This window comes from Heterocephalus glaber, unplaced genomic scaffold (assembly GCF_053883595.1).
Source record: "Heterocephalus glaber isolate CG9 unplaced genomic scaffold, H.glaber_assembly_v1.0 deba00001461, whole genome shotgun sequence".
NCBI lineage: Eukaryota > Metazoa > Chordata > Mammalia > Rodentia > Bathyergidae > Heterocephalus > Heterocephalus glaber.
The window spans coordinates 27570592-27590953 of NW_028258308.1; the positions used below are offsets into that span (position 1 = coordinate 27570592).

The 20362-nt window shown below is 32.4% G+C and overlaps 1 protein-coding gene across 9 annotated transcripts in view; it reads left to right on the forward strand.

Annotated features, from left to right (window-relative positions):
* Nucleotides 1-20362, forward strand: part of Sgcz (sarcoglycan zeta) — a 994036-nt gene that overhangs the window by 812487 nt on the left and 161187 nt on the right. For 8 of the 9 annotated variants that reach the window (XM_087217208.1, XM_087217206.1, XM_087217207.1 and 5 more), the window contains one exon: nt 4412-4513. The exons of the other annotated variant lie outside the window; for it this stretch is intronic. In XM_087217208.1, coding sequence (XP_087073334.1) covers nt 4412-4513 — 102 coding nt within the window. The remainder of the gene's footprint in view (nt 1-4411; nt 4514-20362) is intronic. 9 annotated transcript variants of the gene reach the window in all.

A 20362-nucleotide genomic window follows, 5' to 3' on the forward strand; every position in this document is an offset into this window, starting at 1 on the left:
TGTAAGACAAAGTGTTTTTGGAAATGCAGAGTGAAGAGAAATCTTATCACTAACTGGGACATTAAAACGGCACCCTTTACAACAGATATTGAATAGTTCGAGAGTGTACTTAAAGGAGAAAAGAGTGAACATCATTGCAATAACCAAAATGTATGGATCAAGAAACTTACATGGTAAAACATGAAGCGTTTTGTGAAGAAAATGCTAATAGTACAGTGTAATGGAAGTTACAGGTGAGTGAGACAATAGAATAAGAGCAAAGCAGCTAAAAAACTTTTTTTCAAGAACCTTTTCAGTGGTCTTAAAAATCATCCTAAAAGAAAAAACAGGGCCAAGGTGGAAGAAATCATTTTCTAAGATTTGCCTTAAAAGGAAAGTGACAATCTCAGTGCATTATTCAGAACACACATAAAGCAGTGAAAATGAAGAAGAGAAATTTATGTGTAGAGGATGCAATGATGTGATTTTTGAGTAAACATCAAAAGTCACGTGCTAAAATAACAATGCACAGGACGACTAGGACGCAAATGCCAGGCTGCAGATGAATGGTCTTGAATTGTTCCATTTTCATTGCTAATAGAAAGGAAGAAAATAAAAAGCTGACTTTTTAAAAAGTGATGATAAAATCCACTGTGAATTTAGCTCAGTGGTTCTGCTGCCTACCTGGCAAGCACAAAGTCCTGAGTTCAATCCCTGGTACCGGAAAACAAAAACAAAAAGCAAAATGACTGTAATGTCTGTTGAAAGTAAGTAAATGTTTAGTCCATTTGTCCTGGCATCTAGCAATTCTTGAAGAACACAAAATCATTTTTCATAGCCTAAAACAGATGTGCCAGCAGTGTCTGTGGTCTGATGAAGACCACTCTGCTTCTCAGAGGGCTCCTTGTTGCAATGATCCCTGCTGGGAGGTCTGTGTCTCTCAGAGCATCAAAGGATGAGGGAAATAAGCCATCTACTGCACTACAGGACACCTCATTGACAAGCGCTTTTATCTAATTCACAAGGGACAGATCTGGTGAATATGAGGAGGAGCACTATGGCCATTAGGCTGGATTTGAGAGGCAACAAAGTTTAGCAATGGGTGAGATTAACAGATGATGAATAAAAGTATGATAACTGAAGTGGTCATCAAGTTTGATATAGAATACCTTTAAGTTCAATGATAATACCTCTAAAACCACAAAGCTCTAATTTTTATAATATATGAGAGAATAACTAAAATTAAAATGTTAATAAAAGTTGAAACTACTGAATACATGTATAAATATTTTAGACATTATTTTAAGCTCTTTACATCCTTATGCAATCTGTGCAATAAAGAAATAAATTAATTTTATTAATTTATAGGTGGCATTACATAAAGCATAGAGATTAAGCAATTCAAGTTTATACAAAAAGGCATCAGAACAAAAATAAGGACATGGGGCGTTAGGTTCTGTTATCTTTTGGTGTTTTAGCAATATCATTCTGAACAGAAAACCAAACATTATTTTCTCCCTTTCAGCTGTAGGGACCTAGAAGATAGTGAAATAGGAAGCTGCAATAACAGCAAGAAAAAGAATCACTTCCTTACCATCTGTATGAGGGGAATAAGATTATTTCACCATCTTATAAGTTGTTAATGAACTTAATGCACAAGTATGAGGATCAGGTTAATTATATTATAAACATGTGTTATAGGACTTCATGTATTTTTATAACATCATCCAAGTGATATGAAAATTGTGAATTCTTTTCATATGACACAAAAGAAATAAGAGGAGCAGACAGAGACATGGTTTAGTGGGTTAAATTCACCACACAATATTTTAAGAACTGTCCTACTTAATGAAGGGAATTCAATTTTATCCAGTTAAATGAAATATAATAATGTATCTGAAGCTATGTATTATATTGTAAATAGAAAAAACAGTTTTAAACTGAAAATTTTCCAAAATTAAATGAGAATATAGAAAATCATATCACATTTAACTTTGCATGTATAGTCCTGTTTCCTTATTTTAACCACCTTTCCAAACATGTTGAAGATGAATACTGAAATGAGAATTACATTGGTAATAGAACTTGTTTGAGGTAATTCAACAATGACATTAGGTAGTTCCATAGAAATTCAGTGGAGAGCATTTCAGTGCCTTCCTTCTGGCAGAAGGAAAAGGGTACAAACAGTACCCTGGATAGTATCTATGTGAGCGTTAGTGGGGAAATCCCTCTGTCTTTACCCTTAGAGAAAAATAACAGTCAGACATCAGAGGAGTATCATTTTCTACTGTTTTGGAGTGCCATATCCTTCTGACTTTCTGTCATTCCTACCTAATAAATTCTCATTTTGAGTATCTCTCATTGTTATTTCTGCTCTGTAGATAGGTATAATGTTGCAAAACCACACTAGTAAGAGGCAGTGAATGAGTGACCATGTCATTTAAAAGTCTAGCTCAGAGGTGCTTTACACTTTTGAAAGTGAATGAGGGTATTATAAAACTTTTGCAATCCAGCCTATCTCAGAGAAGTGCCCACCTGTTTTCTCATGAAATGAACTGTCAAACCTGCTTGAAATTCTTCTTTTTATTTGTTTATTTATTTCACTTGGCTCTCTAGTAGGTATGTCTAGTATCAATTTTAAACTTTTTCACGTGTCTCAAGAAATTGATTTCCCTATATTCATTCAAAGTATAATGTAATCAGTATAAGTATAAGCTAGTACTTCCTCATCCATGAGAGATAGCCTTTCTGATTTCATTCTCTCTGTGTCTCTCTGTCTCTCTCTGTCTCTGTCTCTGTCTTTCTCTCCCTCTCTCCCCTCTATCATTTTTAAATTATCTGAAACTTTTCTTCACCAATGATTTCCTATTGCCAATATCTTCATGTTATACTACCTCATTGACTCTCTCCTTTGAGGAGAAAGGAGGTAGAATATGGGGGAACGTATTCCCCTGCCTTTTCCCTTACACTGATCATAACTTCCCTGAACATATAAAACACCTCTTAATTTATAGAACAAGTATTTATCTGAGCACTTCCCTTTGCTTTTGTTCCCATCTTTCTATATTGGATTTGCTTACCTTCATGGCAGATTCAATATGATTAAGCAATTTTCACTGCCCAGACAACTTTCTACAGATGTACTAGCTGATGGATCTATATTTTTATGTGAATTTTGCAAGACATCTCAAAGCAAAAGGTCAAAGTTAAATTTACCCGTGGAATCGAACCTATAGATATCACTATTCTAGCTATAAAGCTCATTTCAATTTTTTATTTACTCAGAGTTGTGAGACCGTGAATCAGTCTTAAATATTCTTTTTTACTGTGTTGCTAGGTAAAATTAATAACCAAGCCTAGAGGTTGTTCTTCCACACTTCCCACATTTCTTAACCAATTTCTCGGTTATTACTTTCAGTTATTTCTACACAGTATTTCTGCCAGACTAATCTTCTTGAAGCTTAACTCCAGTTTTTTTCAGACATTGAGCTACTTAAATTATTTTTCCTTTTTTTTCTTTGGAAATTGACTTAAGCATGGAGATCTTTGCTTTGTATTCATGGTTTTTCTTTCTCTGGTGCTAAAAACATCCCTAGTTGTTTTTGCTCCCAATATTCCAATATAGGAAACTGTATATTAGCCAGATTGAATCCCATGTTTTTTCCTAAATGTCACCAACATATTCATTTTATTCCATCTCCACTGACCATCTCTGCAGAAATTTCACATTTTCAAGGCCTTTATCTTTGTTGATTTCTTTCACAAAAAGAGTATAGTCTCTTACCAGAAAAGAAATATCTTTATTTCCAATAGTGCTCTGCACTTACTTATTTCATTCTGTCTCAGCAACATTGCTTGTGGATTTATTTTATCCTCCTCATGAACTGTTGTTTTCCAAAGGGACATATGTTTACTCATGATTTTAAAAGTGGAAAGCCATGTATTCTTATATCAATTATTAATTAGCTGTTATAAATACTATGCAAATAGAACTATTTGAATATTGTAGAATTATTTGCATACTTATAAAAACATAAGATATTTCTGCAAATGCTGTTTCCAATAGCCAGCTAGCAAGTATCATTTTAATACCTAATAAATAATTGAACTAATCCATGAAGAAAGAAGAGTATATATTCCCTGATAAATCCTAGTCTTTGATCGAGATAGGAGAATGCACTAGGTCCTTTATAATCCTCGTTTCTCTTCATTTTAAATAGAAGCCTATATATATATATATATATATATATATATATATATATATATATATGCAGAGTGCTACCAGTCATTCATTAAGTAGTTGCAGTCTCCCATTTTCCTTAAATCATCACTGATTTGAACTCACTGTTTTCTCAATTTAGGCCTTAAAAATTATGGCCAAATATTCATTCTCTAATAAACCTAAAAGTGAACTATATTTCATTGCTTGTAGGATGGTATGGGAAATCTGAGAGTCACCAAGAAGGGAATACGACTTGAAGGTATATCTGAGTTTCTACTTCCATTGTATGTGAAAGAAATTCATTCCCGAAAGGTATGTGATACTGGCTTTGGCTTACTGTAAAAGATAATTTAGAGCTTATGTTTTAGCTTGAAATAGGAGGATAGAATCCCAAATCTCCTTGTGTGTTAGTATTCTGAAGATAAAGACCTATCTGAGGAAATTAAAACAATGAAATAATTGAAAAGCAGTGAAGAGGGTTAATTTAAAATGGATATATCAGATACCATTTTGAACTAAACTACATTATTATTTTTTGTTAGTCTATAAAATTTGCCCCTCTAATTTCCCTGGAAGTTTAAAACACAGCTATAGTAATCCAAAAAGGGGCATAGACTTCTTGAACATTTTTTCAAAAAGCAGTGAATGAATTAATGATTTCAATTTAATATATTATATTTTTTCAGTTAATAGATGTGCACTCAATAAAAGAGATGACAAAGAATGTAAATTAGAAATTAAATTTATTTCTGGGTGTACATTGTTTAAAACAAACCAGAATATTTATCCTTTAAATGGATGTGTATTTAATGCCATATGTATCTAATCACTTAGTAGCATGCTAAAAATCAGGATTGTATCTTAGTGATTGTTCTTTTTGGCTTAAGTATACTTCTTCTAAGAATATAGTAACTATTTTATAGGACATCAAAATCTTTCAATTCTATGTGCATATGTATGGACATAAATTTATTCAGACAAGAAAAATGGAAAGTTTATCTTATAAAAAATAACCTTATTTCTTAAATATGAAACTATTTTAGATTAAAACATTTTAATACTATCAGTGTAATATAGGAGCAAATACACTGTATAGTAAAGCATGATTTAAAGGAGAAAGATTTATATGAACTGAAGAGAAACCAGAATATTAGTAAAGCATAATTTAAATAACTTGTTTCCATGCTGTTTCTCCTGATATTAAATGAAATGAAAACATAAGATTAGTCTTCATAAAACTTTTAATTAAGAACATTACATTAACTTAGTGATTTTTGTTATGATATGTGAAATGATAGAGCTTAATTTATATACTATATTGACTGAACTCAGGGTATTAAAATTTTATCTTGACACTACTTTAATTTTCAGATTTTGATCAGATGTAACACAATAAACACATGTATGGACAATTGACTTTAAATGATTAAACTTGAAAAAATAGTTAAATCTAAAAAGTTTGGAATTTTACTTCATTTTATTTTAAGAAAATTTTAAAAAGTTACACTTACATACAAATGTATTTCCTTGATTGGAGGTTACTACCAGCTATTTCTATATTTCTTTTGTATTTGACATTATTAAACAGTTATTTGAAGAAAATATGCTCACAAAGAAACTGCTTGACCTAGGTATATGAGAGAAATCATAGACAGAAACCTTTTGGAAAATAACAAACTATTGTGAAGTCCAGGGACAGTTAAGATGATTGGTCTCTAAAGCCATTTAGATCAGTTTATAATATTTGAGACACAACTTAAAGACTGTGAATCCCTCTGCCAGCAGAAGGGTTACAAAATTTATCTTCTGAGCCACAAACATTGTTTTATTAATTTGATTGGTACATTTAAGGTATACAATATAATGACATTCATCATTGGAAATTTGCACCTTTACATAATTCATCTTGGTTCTTACTTTTCCCCCATTCCTCTGCCCTCCCTATTTACAAAGACTTTGTTTCCATTTTTTCATTTTCTCATATTAATTCCATTCCCTTCTTTCTTTACCCCTATTCCAAAATAGGAAGAAAAGAAACATTTTTTAAAGTATAACAACAAGATTTTGTAGTGAAAACAGAATCAAGAGTTGGCTCCATCTATAAAACAAATAAGTTAGAGTCCACTACTTTTAGAGTATAAACGCAATGTGCTGGTGGCAGGTGGCCTTCCCACCTTTATGCCACAGAAAGCTCATTTCAAGTTCACAAGCATTTCCTGGCTACTGTATCGATTCAGAACTATAGGCTCCTTTTCATATCTCCAGCCCTGGTGCTTGCTGGTCCAGGGTCTCATTTCATTATTTTTAGCCTCCTTGTAATAGGAAGCGGGGCAAAACCTAGAAGTAAGGGGGATAAACAAAGAGGAAAATAAAAGATAGATAATAGGAGATAGGGACAAGGATCATTCCCAAATGAGATGGGGGTCAGGAGACAGTGGAAAGAGTGACAGAAGCCAGGAGAAGAGGACGAAAGAAGAATTGAGATGTGTTCTGTCCATGCACCAACTCCACACAAGGAATGTAATCATTATGTACTACAATCATGTACTAAAAACATAAAACAGAAGAGGGATATCAATCGTTACACTGGAAATCTGGTTGAATACAGAAGTAAAAGGAAAAAGTGTGTATTTTATAAACAATTCCCACATTATGATTCATTTGCTGATGAATATATGCAGTTGTTTATTTTTGCCATAAAGTGTATTTATTTCACTGTTTCAAAACTCTAATCAAAATTTTGTGTTATAATTCTGTTGTTAATAAAATTAGTTTGGCAGAAACTTATTAAAATGCTTCATTCTTCGATTATTATAGAACACATATATGTTAATGATACGAGAAGTTTAAATTTTAATTAAAAATTCAGTTGTACATATTATGTGCTCAAAATTTTTAGTGATAATATCCAAAATTCCTGTAGCTTTCACATAAGAGATTCTATCAAATTTAAAAGTCAATTATAAGCCAGATGTGGTGGCACATGCCTGTAATCCTAGCACTGGGGAGGCTGAGGCAGGAGGATTACTGCCAGTTCGAGGACAGCCTGGGCTGCACAGTGAGCTCAAGTCTAGTTTGCACTACATAGTGAAACCCTATCTCAAAAAAAAAAAGAAAAGAAATTATAAAATTAAATTAAAATTAGGCAAATACTACTTTGTATAACTAATATATGTGTGTGTCCCTTCCACTAATGCTGAAGTTATTTTCTGGTGCTGCATATATTTAACACTGCATGTGGAAAGTTAACAGAAAGATTCTGACCTGCAGAAAACACAGTTGCCTATAAATATACATCTATTTCCATCTACTCTGCAAGCCAACTGACCTCTCAAACATAGATAGGTAGATAGATGATATAAAAATGAATTTCTTTCATAAAATAGCAATTTATTGTCATATTCATGCTTTTTCTCAATCTTCTCTAGGGTGTCCATCAATACACTATACACACATGAAAGGATATAAGAGAATTTACCTTGAAAATATCATGGAATTCCATGCATTTTCAAAATAAGTAGCATCATTTTCACAAAGGAATTTCAAACTAATTATTTTTTAGTTAAATGTGTTCTTTAGATAGGAGAGATAGAAAAGATATAGAATTTGGACTATTTTACAAGAATGATAAAAATGATAATATTCTCCATCAATCTTCAGGACACATGGTCCAATATTAGGGCAAAATTTGTGAACATAAGGAGAGATATATAATCACCAGATGTTTTCTAAAAATAAAATCAAAGGTAATATGAATATAAGGTGTGAGTGAGATCAAATTACATGTATTTCATTGATTTTAATAGCAAAATTTGCACATACAGTTCCCTAGAACCTCCTTTATCATTTCTAATCTTCTTCTAAAATTAACTCAACTGTTCTCTTCTACTTTATTTCCCATTCAAGTATCCTTGATTAAGTTGGTACCTCATCTGTCATTGATTCCAACATCCTATAAGACAGATTGATAAGACTGCCCAAGAAACTTCTACTAGATCATTCCAATGCCAATAGTTCCTCAGCAAAGATAAGAAGTCTTTTTATGAGGCAGGGTCTCACTTTGTAGTGCAGGCTGGCTTTGAGGTCATTTGGTAGCCCAGGCTGGGGTGGAACTCACAGCAATCCTCCTGCCTCAGCCTCCCAAGGGCTGGGATTACAGGTGTACACCACCACACCCAGCAAAGCTAATAAGTCTTGAAATCTCAAGACTCCTTTGTTGGTAGAGTGTGAAGAATTATGAGCAATTTACTTGACTTTCAAGTTGTGATGCTGTTAGTTCTTGGTTGCAATCATTTATGTACTTCCTATGTTCAATTCTTTGTAGAATTCAGACAAAACCCATAGGACCAGATTAGAACAGTAAATGTCTTTCTTGGTTACACAATATGCTAGTTCCTACATACATTTTGCAAGTACCAGAGCAAATTTCTATGTAGATTTTTTTCTCTGGTGCCAGGTACTTCATATAAATAGATACTTGAAGGATCAATAATTGTTTTACTACCATTATTTTATATTTAGATGTAAAACATAAAATGTAGGAATGTTTTAAATTCAATTTTAAGAGAATTTAATCAAAACATATTATACTCATTGAAACTTCCCTCAAAACATGTAAAATTGGAGAAGAAACTGGGGTGATAGTGTAATGGGAGGAATATGGAAAGCATGAGCTGTGTGTGCAAGTCCTCCAAAATGAAGCTCATTGATCTGTTTAACCAATAACACTAATTTTTAAATGTGGAAAAATTAAAACAAACAACACAAATCACTCCAAATGTTTATATTCAGGAAACAAGCGTCAAAAAAGCCTTAACCTTTCGTCATCATCAGTAATATTATATATTGCAGTGCAATAAAGGGAGAAAGTGTACATAGATGTACATGTTATTTATCATTAAAATAGTTTAATAGAAGAAAGCCTGACAAAAACTTGAAATTCTAAATCATAAATATATATTTACCACAGAAATGTTTTTATAACTTGCCTTTATGGTTAAAAATAAAAGGTTATGAATAGCATTAAAAATCTGTATACAATAGCTTCATGTTTTAATTTCAGACAGCATTTGTGAACTCCCTGAAGTGTAATTAGCTCCTCTTCAATATGTCCTCATCCCTCTTCACTTTCAGTTTTCTGAAAAATAATTACATCATTTTAACTTTGTCAGAATGCATAATATTATAGAGTGCACTCTATTCTGCAACTTTCCTTGGTTGGTTACATTGTTCTTAATTCTACATAGAGATGGATCTTGATTCATCACTGGTCCCTTCTATTCTTTGGTTACTCTATTCTTCAGTTCATTATTCAAATCAGTCTTTGCTTTCTTTTACTTCACTGTTAATTAGTTTTGTTTGTTTTTAATCTTTGTATGATTGATTTTATTTTTTTCTGAAGATATTATTAATAGTTCATTTCTTTTCCTAGATTTGTGAACACATTTCTCTAGTACATCTTTGCACTGGTTATTGCTATAAAATATCTAATGGCAGCCAGGTGTTTTTGTCTTGTTGATTAGAATAATATTCTCAATGGGTGCCTGTTATTTCTTGCAGCTCAACTTTTTTTATTTCAGGAAATATTTCTTTATTGAGTTACATAATAGCTTTCAAGCCATTTGCTCTCTTTGTTGTTACCCTTGGTTGGTTGTTTTTGTGTTTTGATGTGATCTCCCTTTATTACCCAGGCAAGTGTTTAACTCATGAGCTCAAGCCATCCTTTGCCCCAGATTTCTAAGTGTTGGGACTGCAGCCATGTACTACTTTGCCCAACTTACAGCTCTGAATTTCATTTGTTGAATTCTTTAGTTCAGAGAAAGCAATAATTTCTATGTTGGATCATTTTTGTTCTTCTCAACTAACATAATTTCTCCAAATATTTGAAACTCTATATTTTTTTTCTAAATAAAAGTAACTATCATCTAGTTACTTTTCATCCACTTCATGAGATTATTTTCCTCCACGTGAATATTTCCTTTGTTATTAGTAACTCATGTATTTATGTTCACTGGTGATGTTTTGATTCTCAGAATCTTCTCTGAGTCGACAATCTTTTTCTAATCTTATAGGATTATTTTACTGTCTTGGATCTATGGTTTTATTAAAATTATCTGAATTTTAAGTTCTAAGGCTTAAAATACTAAATACTTTCTTTATCTAATCTGAATTATTCTTGGTTAGTTACACTTTGAGAAAATTACTGTGTATCTACGTTTGTGTTTCTCTAGAGAGATTATGAATGACAGACAGATTCTGATTATTCTATCTTGTCTGAGGGTCTAAGATGTTACTAAATGACTCATGCCAAACAGAAATAGATTATTTAAATTCCATGGGTCCTAGTGGATTTTTTTTGCCTCTGCAAAATTCTTCCAGTGGTATACACAGTGCTCCATTCCTGGTAGATTTTTCCAGTACTATCTACTCCTCACTTGCTTTTTCCTCCATCCAGATTAGATTATTTGGGTGAGACCTCTCATGAATGTGTTAACACTTCTGTTATCCTTCTGGGGATATGGGTTAGTGAATTGCAGGTTCAGTACTTTATTTATGGTGTTATAAAGTAATGTATTTTTGTCTTCTTTTCAAATTTAGAGCATAGGCTCCTGTCATGCATTTGTTGTTTCTAAAAATTTTGATTTTTAAAATAAATGCTTATAATTTAATTTGCTACATAGTGAGGAAAAGAGATTATTGAAAAACTTTCTAAAGTGTGATTAGATAGGATCTTTTCTCCTCTCTTTTCCTCCCCTCCTTTTCCCTCATGTCTTCTTTTCTTTCTTTGTTTCCATGAACAGCCAATTGTACCCAAGTCCATTTATTCTATCACTTAATTATCAAATATCCTTAAATTTACTTCTGTTCTGTCTATTCTGTTCTGTTGATATTCTTATGAGACACCCAACACTAGCTTTAAGGAATCATTTTATAAATAATAGAGATAGTTCTTTGTTATTTCTGTTCCTCAGAAGCTTTCATCTGTTTTTCATTCTTTATTCTAGATTAACTTAATCATCAGCTGTCAAGTTTCATAAAAATTCCTGTTGGGAACATAATTTTGATTACATTTCATTTGTGAAGAATGACATCTGTATAATATTGAGACTTCTTATCCAGAGACAGAGCCTCATTCAATTTTTTCAGGACTTCTTTTTATTATTCATAAACACCAATTACCATATTCTTTCTGCAAGAATCACAACTTCCTTGCTAATCATTTAATGGTTCCTATTGATTTTGTGTATGGGTTTCCAATTGACTTTTTTCCATTGCAATTTGTAGTTCAGTAGAAAAGCTATTTTTTATGGTATTGAGAATATAATCTGCCATTTTCTTGAAACTTTTTGTTTAACGTCTATTTCAAATCATTTTTGTGGCTCATCTGTCCATAATGATCTTTAATTCCAGCAGATATTTAGCACACACTAGAGCTCTGGAGTCCAATTTGTGGTTTTAAGTCTGGATTCTATGACTTAATGTTTGTGACTTGTAATTTAATTAACCTCTCAGTGTCTTAGTTACATCAGCTGCAAAAGAAAGTACATAATCACCCTTAATATTTTAGGGACTACAGTATTATTGCTATTGTGCTAGCAAATGTAGATGAAATACGAGTAGAAAAACATAATATCCAATCCTGTAAATATTATTATTTTTATTGAAAGCCAAATTTTTTTTTTTTTTTTTTGGTACCGGGGATCGAACTCGGGACCTTGCGCTTGAAAGGCAGGCGCTGGAAACACTGAGCTAAATCCCGGCCCCTGAAAGCCAAATATTATAATAAATTGTTTTGCTTAGTAAAGGTAATTGAATCCATAGATGTAATGGTTATTATTAGAAAGGAGAATAAATTTTGAAAGATGAGTTTAAATATTTGATGACAAATTGTATATAAGATGTAAGAGAAAAAAATCTAACATAATAGCAAGAGTTTATGGTTTGAGCAGCTTGCATTAACCAATAAGGGAAAGAGTTGACAATGTGTTTATAGAAAAAAATTGGGAACCCAGTTTCAGATATGTTAATTCTATTAGATAGGCAGACAGGTAGTTACTTCTGAAATAGTCATAAGCATCATGAGGCTAAGGACCATAACTGTTTCAGTCACCAAAATATTACCTGGCAGCTAGTTTACCACAGGCAGTCAAAAATTACTTTTGTTATTTTTAAGTTTTAAACATAGTATAAATTATTAAGCTTTAATTGTAAAGTATTTCACTTGACTTTTACAACAACCTTGTGAGGTAGAGCAGTGTAGATAATTTTATTCCTATTTTTCAGATGAATCACCTGAAGACATAGACAATTTAGGTGGTGTATTCAAAGTCTCTGGATTCAGAGCCAAGACTTGAATCATGAGTGACTACTTCTACTTTTATATAACTCATCTATATTAAAGTGGTTTCTATATTGTCTCTCTATCAACTATTCTATTAATTCAAAACAAATAGTGATATAAATCACGAGAAATAATAAGACTTTACATTTTTTGAGTTTTTTTTTTTTTAAATTAGTACATGTTTGCAAGTCATGCTGTTTACAATCATCTGGGGGAGTGGTTACATGTGTATATTATAGCTTATTATTTTTTCATCCTCTTCCCCTTCCTTTCCCTCCCCCATCCTCCTGGGGTTCCCCTATCCAGTTTTTCATACTTATTGATATCATTTGCCTTAGCTCATTTTATAGCATAAAGTGTTTACATTAATTGCAAATATTAGATTCCTATATATGGAAAATCTTTATTCCTCTCATTTCCCCTTCTCTCCTCCTCACCCCTCACCCTTCTTCCCTTGGACCACTTCCTATTGCAAGAGATTCATCCCCTTCTCCCTTTTTATCAATCCTTTATCATTTTCTTTGATTGTACTTTGCCTCACTCAAATGAGAGTTATGGTATTTAAGCCTGTATTTCTGGCTTATTTCACTCAATATTATACTTTCTTGGTGTATACATTTTTCCTACAAATATCTCAAATGTATCATTGTTTATAGGCAAGTACTATTCCATTATGTATAAATACAAGTCTTTATCCAATCATCTGTTGGTGGGTATCAGGCTGCATCCAGGAATTAACTATTACAAATTGTGCCGCTATAAACTTTGGTATGCAAGTATCGCTGTAGTATGATGACTTAAGCTTTTAGGGCAATGTACCTAGAAGGGGGCTGGTTGAATCATTTAGAATTTCTAATTTTGGTTCTTTGAGATTTTCATAATGGTTGTAGTAGTTTGCTTTCCCACCACCAATGAAGGAGAGTTCTTTTTTCACCACAACCATGACAGCATTTGTTATTGTTTGATTTCATAATGATTGCTGTCATTTCTGGAGTAAGATGGAATCTTAGTATTTTAATTGCATTTCTCTAATGGCTGGAGATGTTGAACACTTTTTCATGCATTTGTTGAGCATTTGTATTTCTTCCTCTGTGAAGTGTCTGTTTATTTCTCTAGCCCATTTCTTCATTGGGTCTTTTTTTAGGTGCTTTAGTTTTGCTTTTGTTTTTTGTTTTTTGAGTTCTTTATATATTCTAGAGATTATTTTTCTGTTTAAGGAGTAGCTGAAATATTTTTCCCACTCTGTAGGCTGTCTTTTCACTCTGAATCTTTTGCTGAATGGAAGATTTTTAGTCTGATATAATTACATTTGTTGATTCTTGCTGGTGTTTCTTGTGTGATTGAGGTTCTGTCTAGAAAATCCTTTCCTACACCCAAATCTTCAAGTGTTTTGCCTATTTTATCTCCCGAAAGGTTTAATGTTTCTGTTTTAATGTTTATATCTTTGACTTATTTTTATTTTAATTTAGTACATGGTGAGAGATATAGAAACAAATAACCAGTTTTCCCAATACACTGGGGATGGAACTCAGGACCTTGTGCTTGCAAGCGAGCTGGCCCAACACAAACTATTGAATAGGCTATTTCCTCCAACATATGCTTTTGGACCCTTTGTCAAAGATCAAATAGTTGAATGTGTCTAAGTAGATTTCTTTATCTTCAGTTCTGTTCCATTGATCCATGCATCTGTGTCTCAGTACCATGTCATTTTTTTATCACTATTGGTTTATGTATACCTTGAAATCAGGTATTGCTATGCCTCCTGTTTACTCTTACTGCTCAGCATTACTTTAGCTATTCTGGGTTGCTTCTGGTTCCATGTGAATTTTAGAATTATTTTGTCTAGATCTGTAAAATGTGCTGCTGGTATTTCATTTGGGACTACATCGAATCTTTATAGCAGTTTTGGAAGTATGGCCATTTTGACAATATTGGCCTAAGCAGGTTGGTTTTGCCTAACCAGGATCAAAGAAGAGCTTTCCATTTTCTGATGTCCTCTTCAATGTCCTCTTCAAAGTACTGTAGTTTACTTTGTATAAGTCTTTCACTTCCTTTGTTAGGTTAATTCCTAGATATTTTATTTTTCTTGAAGCAACTGTGGATGGTATTGTTTCCATAATTTCTGTCTCATCCTATTCATTTTCAGTATACACAAATGCTAATTATTTGTATGTGTTGATCTTGTATCTTTTTACTTTGCTGAAATTGGTTATCAATTATGAGAGTTTTTGGTGTAGTTCTTTGGGTCTTCTATGTAGAGTATCATATCATCTGCACATAATGATAATCTGAGTTGTTTCTTTCCTCAATGTATCCCTTTTAATTCTTTCTTTTACCTAATTGCTCTGGCTAATATTTCAGGTACTATATTGAATAGCAGATGTGATAGTGGAAATCCTTTCTTTGTTCCTGATTTTAGGAGGAATGGTTTTATTTTTTTCCCATTTAATATACTGCTGGCTATTGGTTTATCATAAATAGCTTTTATGTATGCTCCTTCTATACCTGTTTTCTTCAGGATTTTTATCATGAAGGAGTGTTGGATTATGTCAAAAGCCTTTCTGCATCTATTGATAATATCACATGAGTTTTGACTTTGCTCCTGTTTAAGGGATGTATTATATTTATTAATTTACATATATTGAACAATTCTTCCATATCTGTGATGAAACCTACTTGATTGTAAAGTGTTCTAAGATTAAATCTATGGATGCTGTTATAAATTGAAGCAATTAATTGGCAAAATATATGGATAGAGACAAAATCACTTGAAGTAAATAAAAGATGTAAATATTAGCAGGGCACATACATATCTGAAAATTATTAATGAGGAGGCAACATCTTACAAAAAGCTTCATATAAGCCAAAAACTTTTCTCACTATTCCAACTCACTATCACCAACATGCAATAACCCCATCCCTCAAAAAAAAAGGAAAAAGAAAAAAAGTGTGACATATATATGTATATATATACATATATATGTAAATAAACACAGGTATAAGTACAAAAGTGGAAAAAATAAAGGATCTCCAAATCCCCTTAACTTACCCAAGGCAGAGCAAAGGGTCCCAAAGGGAAAGAAAAGAAATCTGTGAAATCTGTGAAGAGTTCTTAGAAAGGATGAAGAAAATAGAAAAGTTCAAAGAGGATATAAACCAAAAGTTTACAGCAATTATACTCAATGTGACCATGATGAATTTCAGGGAAATAGGTTAAAAAAAAACAAAAAAACCTGGACAAGCTCATGAAAACAGTTCAAAATTTGAGCAAGAGATTCAACAAAAATAAAGAATCCTTGAAAATATATCAGCAGAAATACCTGAAATAAAAGGGAGTGTAGAATTCATACTTTTCAGAAATGACCAATGTGAAGACAGAGTGCCTGATATTGAGGACAAAATAGTAAATTACAATAAAGGGCACAAGGATGCCAAAAAGAAAATGAAAGAACAAGAGAAGATTATTCAGCAGCTACTAGATGATAACAAGAAGAGCAATCAAATGCTAATTAGAGTTAGAGAAAATCTAGGAGATTGCATGGATGGATTCACTAACAGGCTTATTGAAATTATGGAATAAAATGTCCCAAATATAAGAAAAGATTTTAAACAAATAAGCAATGTGAATAGAACACCAAACAATTGTGATGATAGGAGAAGTTCACTAAGGCATATCTTCACTAAATTCACACAGATATCCAGCCCCTCCCCAGGAATTTTACAGTCCGCCAGAGAAAAATGAAAAAAAAAAAATCACACATAAAAGTGAATCAATTAGAATCACAGCAGTCCTCAAGACCAGAAGAGCATGGAGTGAAACAGTTAAGCCTTAAGAGCAAATGGCGTCCAACCCAGATTAACTTATCCAGCAAAGCTAACCTTCAAAATACATGGAGAAATAATGTATTTCCATAAAAAAGTTCAGCTTAGAAGACATATGAATGCTAAACCAGCTTCAGAGAAAATACTAAAGAATATTCTAGACATAAACAACAAATTGACCACACTTAAATACACAGAGGAAACTAGTGAGGTCAATAGATAAACAACAACAAAAACATCAGGAAAAGAAAAATAAATGTTACACCAACAGATAAAGAAGGCAATAATAGTGAATGACAACACATCTCAGTAATATCTCTCAATTTTTTAATGTTTTAAACAAAGGTTTCTTAAACTGCATCCAGTAAAATGTAAATCTGATAATATATTATGATCAAGGCAGATTTATCAGGAATGCAAGTTTGGTTGAACATTTAAAAATCAAAGTGAGTAAATCATGTTAGTAAACTAAAAATGAGAAAACCACATAATCATCTCAATAGATGGAAAAAGGTTTTAATGAAATCCAACATATTTTTTCTTTTTGGGGGAATTTCTTGAGACAGGGTTTTGTTATGTAGTCCAGGCTGATCGTGAACTCTTGACAGTCCTCCTGTCTCCAGAGTGCTGGTATTACAGGTGTGCACCACTATGCCTGACTGAAAACCTTTTCCCTCTTTTTTTAAAGCAAAAAATTTGCTAGTACATTTTAGATATACATAGTGATATCATTCATCATAAGGAATTTGTACCTGTACATGATATATCTTGGTTCTTATTTTTTCCCTATTCCCCTGCCCTCCCTTCAACCCTCCACTCCCATTTACAAAGAGTTTATTTTCATTTTTTCCTTTTCTCATATTTTCTCCTTTCCCCTACCTTTCCCACTTCCCTTTCCCCTTCCCCTTTAGACCTTTTCTTCCTATTTCACATTATTTATTATACATTTTTATCCTCATTTACACTTTCACACAGTAGAGAACATTCGGTATTTACACTTATGAGGAATCTCCTCACTGATCTCCACAGTGGTTGCACCAGTCTACACTACCACCAAAGGTGGAGAAGTATTCCTTTTTCTCCACACCCACACCAGCATTTGTTATTGGTTGATTTCTTGATAAGAGCCATTCTTTCTGCAGTGAGATTGAATCTCAGCATTGGTATAAGGCTGAGAGGAATAAGGATAGGAAAGGAAGAAGTTAAATTATCATTATTTGCAGATGACATGACTCTACATAGAAGCTCTCACAAACTCCACCAAAAAAATTTCTTATTTAATAACCAAATTCAGCAACATAGTGGGATATAAAGTCAGCACTCAAAAATCAATAGCATTCCTGGACACAAATAAAAAACTCACTGAGAAAAAAATAGGTAAATAGTGCCTTTCACAATAGCATCCAAAAGAATGAAATACTTAAGAATCAGCCTAATGAAGGAAGTAAAAGACCTGTGGATGAAAAACTACAATACTATGAAAAAGAAGATTGATGGGACATCCAAAAATGGAAAGATACCACTTGTTCATAGGTAGGAAAAACCAATATAGTGAAAATGGCCATACTTTCAAAGCTGTTATACAGATTTAATGTTATGCAGATTTAAACCAAACCAAAATACCAATAGCATATCTCACAGAATTAGAGAAAACATTCCTAAAATTCATTTGGAATTAGAAGAGACCTGGTAAAGCAATTCTGAACAATAAAGGAAAGGCAGAGGGCATCACAATCCCTGACTTGTAATTATACTACAAAGCTACTGTGATAATAATAGCATGGTATTGGCAAGAAAAACAAAAAAAACAGATCCAAGGATTAATGAAACAGATTAGAAGATGTAGAAAAAAGTCCAAACACTCCCAGTTAAATTATCTTTGACAAAGGAGCCAAGCACCTTCAATAAAAGGAAGATAACTTCTTTAATAAATGGTGCTAGAAAAAGTGGCTTTCTACATGCTAAAGATCAAAACTAGACCCAAATATTTCACCATGCAATAAGCTAAAATCAAAGTGAATCAAAGATCTAAATATTAAAACAGAAACATTAAATGTGCTAGAAGATAGAATAGGTAGAACTCATAAAGACATTGATGCAGGCAAAGACTTTATGAACAGACAACCCACACTATGGGAAACAATTTTTGTTACCTGGTCCTCAGACAAAAGACTAACATCTGCAATATATAAAGAACTAAAAAACCTCAGATTCCCCAAATTTAAAGACCCAATTCAAAAATGGGCATTGAAATTAATAGACCTTTCTCAGATGAAGAATTAGAAATGGCAAATGAATATTTAAAAAAATGTTCAACATCACTGGTCATTTGAGAGATGCCAAATTTTAATTGTTATTTTTATCATTAAGTTTATTGGTACTATTTAGATATACATAGTATTTATGTTCATCATATGGAATTTGCTTTTGTACATATTCTTAAGAAAAATATCTCTCAATGTTAATGGCCTCAACTCTCCAATCACAAGACAAAAACTAGCAGACTGTATCAAAAAACAGAATACAATAATCTGTTGCATTCAAGAAACCAATCTATTCCAAAAAGATATTTATAGATTAAAATATTAAAGGATGGAAAACAACATTTAACACACCAGGAGCTCAGAAAACAAACAAGGGTATCAATTCTAATATTAGACATGGTAAACTTCAAGTTAAAACTCATTGGAAAAGACAAAGAAGGTCACTACACACTAGTAAAGTAGCAAGCCAACAAGAAGAAATAACACTGCTAAACATATGTGCATGGAATAATGGAGCACTTATCTTCGTAAAACAAAAACTGCTAAAATTAAATCAGAATGAAATTAAATCAAATAAAAATGAGCATAATCATGTTAGGAAATTTTGACACCTACAAAGAGATCAACAAAACAAAAAATCCCAATACATTTCGGAGCTGAACCACATCCTTGAACATATGGACTTAATAAATATATTTACAGCATATTCCACCCTCTACAACAGAATATACATTTTTTTCAGAAAAAAATGGTGCTTTTCACTTAATAGACTACATACTAGTCCACAAAACCTGCTTAAGTAAATATAAAAATATTGAAATTATTCCATGCATACTATCTGATCACTGTGCAATGAAAATATAAGGTGACAACAGAAGAAATGTTTGGAAAAGCAAAAGGTCTTGGAAAATTAACATATACTCCTAAACAACCAATTAGTTACAGAAAAAAATCAAAGAAGAAATGTTAAAATTTAAAAATGGACATTAATGACAATAAACCTCTGCGACACTGAAAAAGCAGTTTTAAGAGGAAAATTCATCACATTAGGTGCTCACGTTAGGAAAACAGAACAAGTTCAAAATAAATAACCTTATGAGAAATCTTAAAATACTTGAGAAAAAACAACAAATCAGCCCCAAATAGATATTAAGGAGAGAAATTATAAAAATGAGAGTGGAAATCAATGAAATTGAGACTGAAGAAATACTGTAAAAAAATCAATGAATCAAAGAGCTGCTTCTTCGAAAGAACAAATAAGCCCTTAGCAAGACTCAGTAAGAGAAAGATGGAATAGCGTTACATCAATGTAATTAGAAATGAAAATGGTGAAATCACAATAGACACAATAGCCAAAATCCAGAAGATAGTAACTACCTCAAAATTGTATTTTGAAGAAATGGACAGATTCCAAGAGACATACAAAATACCCAAACTAACAGAAATATGGTCAACAGCCCAATAGCAAGCAATGAAATTGACTCAGTAATAAAGAATCTACCAACTAAAAAAAAACACAAAAAAACCCTCTAGGACCTGATGGTTTCATTGGTGAATTCTACAAAACCTTTAAGGATGTTATATCACAAGTACTCCTCAAGATCTTCAAAGAAATTGAAAGGGATGGAGCGCACCCAAATTCATTTATGGAAGCCAGTATCATCCTGATCCCCAAACTGGATAAAGACTCAACTAAAAAAGAGAACTATAGGCCAATCATTTTAATTAGCATAG